At 34.2% G+C, this 6,408-nt stretch overlaps 1 protein-coding gene across 1 annotated transcript; it reads left to right on the top strand.

The window, feature by feature from the left end:
* The first annotated feature begins 3,101 nt into the window (after positions 1-3,101).
* Positions 3,102-5,301, top strand: LOC135744947 (parvalbumin, thymic CPV3-like). Its single transcript, XM_065263329.2, has 5 exons — positions 3,102-3,271; positions 3,726-3,790; positions 3,957-4,089; positions 4,418-4,527; positions 5,055-5,301. The coding sequence occupies exons 1-5, from the start codon at positions 3,225-3,227 to the stop codon at positions 5,078-5,080; spliced, it is 381 nt and encodes a 126-aa protein (XP_065119401.1). The 5' UTR covers positions 3,102-3,224; the 3' UTR covers positions 5,081-5,301.
* Positions 5,302-6,408: the final 1,107 nt, after the last annotated feature.

The raw sequence follows: 6,408 nt of genomic DNA, 5'->3' as shown, positions 1-6,408 counted from the left end.
GAGTAAAGTATTGAGATCTGTTTCGCAGTTTTTCTGTGTGTGTGTGCTTTTTTTGCTGCTAACAACACATTAATTTTAACACGTTTGTAATTATCTTACCAATGAGAAATAAATAAACTTTTTGATGATAATTAATTGTATGACCAGCACCTGTATAAAAGGAATAAAATAAAATTGAATACATAGTATTACTATAAACTTTTGTGTTCTCAAAATAAATAAAATCAGAATGGTATTAACTAATAAAATCGTAAAAAATTTCCTTCGAGTATAAGATGTTTAGTCAATATGATTAATGACAGGCATTATATTTAATTAGACATGACTTTCCATCTTATGTGAAAATGGCCCCTAACAAAAGAATTACGTGATAGCAGGTTTTTATATAACATAAAGAATTTGCAATAATACCATGAACAGCAGTGCAAAAACATCATTAGGTGCATCTCAGCACCATACGCTTACAAAAGTGAACTAGTGACGTCTATAGCAATAAAAGCAATATTAACAGAAATTACTAAACCCTAAATTAATCTGTATTTCTTCAATTGAGCTATTCACCGGAAGCAGCTGTGCACAAAGATCGCTGAAAGCGGAAGTTCTACGTATCAGCGTGAAAATCCCCTAATGACACCATAACGATTGCTGCTGACCCACATGTGCAAGTGCTTTACAAAAAGTGCAATCATATTAATACTAGGGCTGTGTATCGCCAACAATTTCCTGACACGATACATATCCCGATACAAGGCCGCGATACGATGCACATCACAAGACTATTTTGAATGACATTTTTGTTTAGAAATTAGTAACATTATTATTATTATTATTATCATCTGTTTATTGTACATTGAATAAGCAGTGCTGTAACAGTTTTTTTGCCATTCATTTATTAGCTTTTGGGGTAACTCATACTTAAAATCTCAGGGTTACTTATGTTTTTCATTGCAGTTTTCCAGAGATAGTGCCTTACCCTAGGCATTATATAATATTTTTCTCTCATTTAATTATTCTATATCTATGAATATATGTATAAACATGGGGTCAGACTTCATACTATTTAACAGAAATCAGACTATTAATGTGACAGCTATAGTTTGAAGTAGCTCTGTATCTGTTCTCTAGACGTATACTTTTCACATGCAGCTCTTTGTCGTGTTTCTTCTCAAACGTGTTTTACTGTTTTATAACAGGCGTTCCACAGTCTAAGGGCTACAGCCTGAAAGGACTGATCTCCCCGGGTTTTATAACTAGTCTTTGGGATCTTATAGTTACTAGCAAGCCACAATTTGAAATACACTAAGAAATACAATCCAAAAAGTCTGTTAGTTTTTGGAACTCAGAATCATTAAACGAGCTATACAACTGTAAGTCATCAGCATAAAAATGATATGACACATTCTTAAAATGGTTCAAAATTTTTCCCAGAGAGCTAATATACATTAAAAACAAAAGTGGACCTAAGACAGAGCCCTGGGGAACACCACACACAAGTGGAGTGGCTTCAGAAAGTATACCATTCACATATAAAAAAAAATTCTGTCACTCAAGTAAGAGGAAAACCAATCTCAAAATCTGTTCAACAATATTTTGTGGTCCACTGTATCAAAAGCTGATGATTAATCCAATAAAACCAATACAGAGTACTTCTGAAATATGTACATCTGTAATTCTTTATTTATTATTTCACATTTTACCTTAAAATCATATTTAAAGGGTTTTGCATCACCAAAAAAATTTAACTTCATTTGAGCATATACCAATTTTGATTTCTTCATATTGTGCTGTAACATCTGGCCGGACGTCAGATGGAGGTCTGGGTAGTTATCAACGTCACGCTGTGACCCTAGATTGAGTTTTAACACCAGGTCACCAACAAGGTCTGCTCGTAACGCTTTCATCAAAGATCGACTCTCTCTGGCTGTCTTTATTACGACAATCTAATTAAATCCAAACATCAAATAAACTTCAAACATTCCATCAAACATTCCAGAAATGTGAGATCGAAAGACTCCTGGGAGACAATAGCCAGAAACTGAAGGATTGTTGAAAAAGCCTGGGTGAATCTCAACCTTTCTGTTTTTACTATCACAAGCTGCATAGCAATGTATATTTTATATATTCCTGTGTTGCATGATCATGTCTCTATATGTAATATCACTGTGTGTTAAGACTTTAGTTATGCTTGTTTTATTAAACCAAAATTTATGCGTGTGCGTGTCCACAAAAGCCAACGCAAGTATCGCTTATTCATTTCGCTGTGCTAAGTTGTTACCCCTTTTAATTAAGATGATTAGATGAGAGGTTCTGATGGTTTTCGCAGAAGTAAAGCCTAAAGTGATATTGCCCTTCTTTTACTTTCTGTTTTCTGTTTTACTTTTTATGTTGTTTGTTTGTTTGTTTGTTTGTATGTATAGTTAGGATCGTGTGTTTTTCGTAGTGTAACGTTAGTTTAATAAACCGGTTTTCAAAAGTCAAAGTCAATTTATCTGCCTTTCAATCTTGTTTACATAGCTTTGAGGTAATATACTGTATAGCAGTAAAAAGTTATTCTCTAAAGGCCATGGAATTAACTTCTTAATATACAATTATGAGTATATTCGCTGGACGAATGCATTAATTAATTGTTAATTGTACTTATTATTCCCTTTGAGCTAAATTGGGGAATTTCCTTAAATTAAAGCAGCGTTTTGGTCGGAGGTTCATAGTGTTTTAAATAACGTTATTCCCTTCCTCCCGCTGAATTGCTACATGCTGTTTATAAAATGAAAAAAGCAGAATAGTGCAAAAACCTAAAATATCAATATAACATCATACTTTAATTTCTTCTATATACATATGAAGGATGTTGCTTTTAAACTTTAAAGGGATAGTTCACCCAAAAATGAAAATTCTGTCATCCTGTATTCACCCTCTTGTTGTTATAAACCTGAATGAGTTTTTATTCTTTCTATATAGGAAGTGAATGCCGTGATGAGGTGGCACATGAGTAAGACAGCAAACATTTATTACTTAATTTGCTTTATACAAGGGCGTCACAGATATCAAGGGGGCTTGCCCACACACACAGTAGTCAAACAGAAATAAGTAGTATAGGTTAATTAGTTAGCTAAGTACTTTGAGCTTGGGCCTGCCTGTTAGAATTTGATCCACAACAAACTTAAGAAATAACCTTCCAGGAAAACTTCAACGAGTTAAGGGCTCGCACTTTCCGACCAAATAAGATGCGGCCTCGGATGGTTTTGCTCTTTGATGCTGCATTACTCGTTTGGTAAGTCCCCGTTTGGTAAATTGCATGCATATGTGAGCTTGCATTATATAAAACATTTCTACTGAAGTAAAATGCCTTATTTTGGACAAAAATAGCATTTGAAGAGCATGCATATGCTTATATTTTTAACTAAAAGTTGATTTACAACTGCATGCATGCATGTTACGCTAAAGTTACCGCATACTAATAGTATTTAAAATAAAAATAGCAATAGTCATCTAGTGGGTCAGGGTTTGACTGCTTAATTTGTAACATTCTCTGATGGGAAATTATTTATTATCTTGATAAGCAGGGGTTAAATTTTAACTCAAAAACCAGGGACAAACACTGCTGATGATCCTCATTTTAGTCTAGTCTAGATGTATTTGAATCTAGCCCAGTCTGATTTGTGTATGCAAATGAATTTTTGACATAAAAAAATTATTATTAATTATTTAAAACCGTGCATCCACAGGACCATGTCTATCTCATCTATCCTTTGTGCTGATAGCATCCAAAATGCGCTCAAGGACTTTAAAGGTAGGTGACACGTCTCTCTCGTATCAGCAGATGTGTGCCTTATTAGGCAGGAAATCGCCTAATTTAATTTATTAACCCATAGTTTGGGTGCTGCTGGTGTTTGTTTTGATAATTACGTGCAGTTTTATGAAAACTCATTGAATATTTCATCTTCTCATCATAACAGCACCAGACTCCTTTCATCCCAAAAAGTTCTTCCAGCTGTCTGGTATGACAAAGAAAAGCCCTCAAGATCTGAAGAAGGTGTTTAAGATGATGGACAAAGATGACAGTGGATATATTGAGGAGGATGAACTCAAGTAAGAACTTTTGCATTTCTTTTAAAAGAGATAACCAAATGTTTTCGTCACATGACAGGAATCAAATCTGAATATTTTACACAGTGCAGTTTCTATCTGTGACATAATTTGGCCAATGCATGATTATTTTAGCACATGAACTTAAATAAGCTTTCAAAGACAGACAGGGACTGGACAAGGATAGCCTGTTGCATACCTAGTATTAATAAATACTCAGACTCTGTGTACTGTAGATTCTGTGTCTGCGTGTCTACCAATACTATTGTATGTCTATGAAAACCAGTTGTTGTTAGAGCTGGTTGTCATGTTGTTTGTTGTGCTGTTTCAGGGTTTTCTTGCAGCGGTTCTCAGCTGATGCTCGTTTACTGACTGATAAGGAGACCAAGGCTTTCCTAGCAACAGCTGCGGATAACAGCAATGGCAAGATTGGAGCAGAAAGTAATTATGACTGTGTTTCAGCATTCATAATTAACACAGACCGGTTCAGCCTGTTGTAGTTTCCATTACATTTCTATTCATTTGAAAATAACAAAAACTAAGTAATTGTGTCACTTTTGTACCTAAAAAGTGCACAAAATGTAGCTCGGAGATGATTAAATAGTCACTGTAAAAAAAACGCTGTTAAAAAACGGCCAGAATCTACCGGAAACTGCTGTTTTCAATTAAACAGTAAAATACTGTAGAAATGTGCATCCTTGCATCCTAAACTTAAATGGTTCAAGGCAACTGGTTTTCCAAATGAAATGAGTTAGGTTTTAGGGTATTAATACGGTAACATACTGCATTTAATATAGGAGAGCTGTTAATTAACGGTAGATTGCTGGGAACTTAGCTGCCAGTAGTTTAGCGTTATGTTACAGCACATTTTTTCCAGTAAATTTGATTTGAATTAAATGTGTCATTTTGCAGGTTTGTAAATGAAGTGCAGTCACTCATCCATGAACTTTTTCTCTGGTCTCTTACAGAATTCCAGGCTTTTGTTCTGTCTTGAACGCTCCGGCCCCCTCTCTCGTAGACAGATATCAGTTCACTCGTCTTTTAAAAGCACAGGTTTATTTCCTCTCTCAGATCTCCTGGCCACTGGAATCAACACTCATATCAATAAAATTTTACTTGATTTTTGAATATGTGTATAGAGGGGTGCACAATGAGACCATATGTATAAAAGATATTAATTGAAATGAATAAATAAATAGCTGAAAAGATTTAAAATGTTGTCTGTGGTATGATCACTGTACTTAAAATCTGAAATGGGAAAATATTTTAAGAATACAGAATACATATGTTTAGAGAAAATTACGGTTAAAAAAGGTAATAAATAGGATTTAATGTGTGCAAACAATTATTCATTAAATACATGTTAGACATAAAAGGTGTTAAAATACACCTGATGAAGTGAACTAATAGTCAAATCACCTGCTTATAAATACTGACCGACTATAAATTAATATTGACATAAAAACAAAGATCACTCTTTTTAAAACACTACAAAATCATTGACGTGGCATTTGCCACATCAAGGCGTTTTATATAATGCAATAGATATAAACAATATGCAGAATACTTCAGGTCTAATTAATCACTATTAGAGGAGTTTACCTTAGGCCATGTAGTATGGGTACACAATGCAAAAAGACAACAGTGAGTAAATATATTATTATTAGATATCTGAACACTGTCTGTCAGCTACCGTGTGAATATCCGCCTTTAAACCGGTTTGTTACTTAAATAAATATTAAGATAGATAGGCATTAAATGCTGTGTTCCCTATGTAGGACAACATTATAGGCTACATACTGTTGTTGAATTGCATGCTAATTGGTTTGCACTGTAGTCAGACAGGTTTCTGGTTCAATACTTGAACTTGATAAGTGTGCTGTTAACCATCACCCTTTCTTCAGTTTCCTTATAAAATCATCTTCTAGCCTGTGTTTAGTTTGTTTTATGAATGTCCTTTTTGTTAGTCATGACTTTGGTGGACAGTTGTGGCACCACATATACTCTACATCCAGCCATCTTATAAATGCATTTTCTACACAAATGCATGTTTTCCAAACAACCACCTCATTGTCGGCTTTATACCCGAGAATTACATAACAGGACCTAGAATTAGACAGAGCAAGTAAGACAACCCACCCTGACATTATTACATGTGTGAGCAATCTGGATGAGGACTATATATTTCAAACATCAAAAGTCTTGGGAAAAATATGTAAACAGATATTTAATGAAGTGAATAAATAAATGACTGGAAATATTTAAAATGTTGTCTATGGTACACTGTAAAAAAAATCCGTAGATTTTACAATGTTATTGCAG

This window comes from Paramisgurnus dabryanus, chromosome 3, assembly GCF_030506205.2.
Source record: "Paramisgurnus dabryanus chromosome 3, PD_genome_1.1, whole genome shotgun sequence".
Classification (NCBI taxonomy): Eukaryota; Metazoa; Chordata; class Actinopteri; order Cypriniformes; family Cobitidae; genus Paramisgurnus; species Paramisgurnus dabryanus.
The sequence above is the reverse complement of the archived record's forward strand: the minus strand, read 5'-3'. Positions and strand labels throughout refer to the sequence as shown.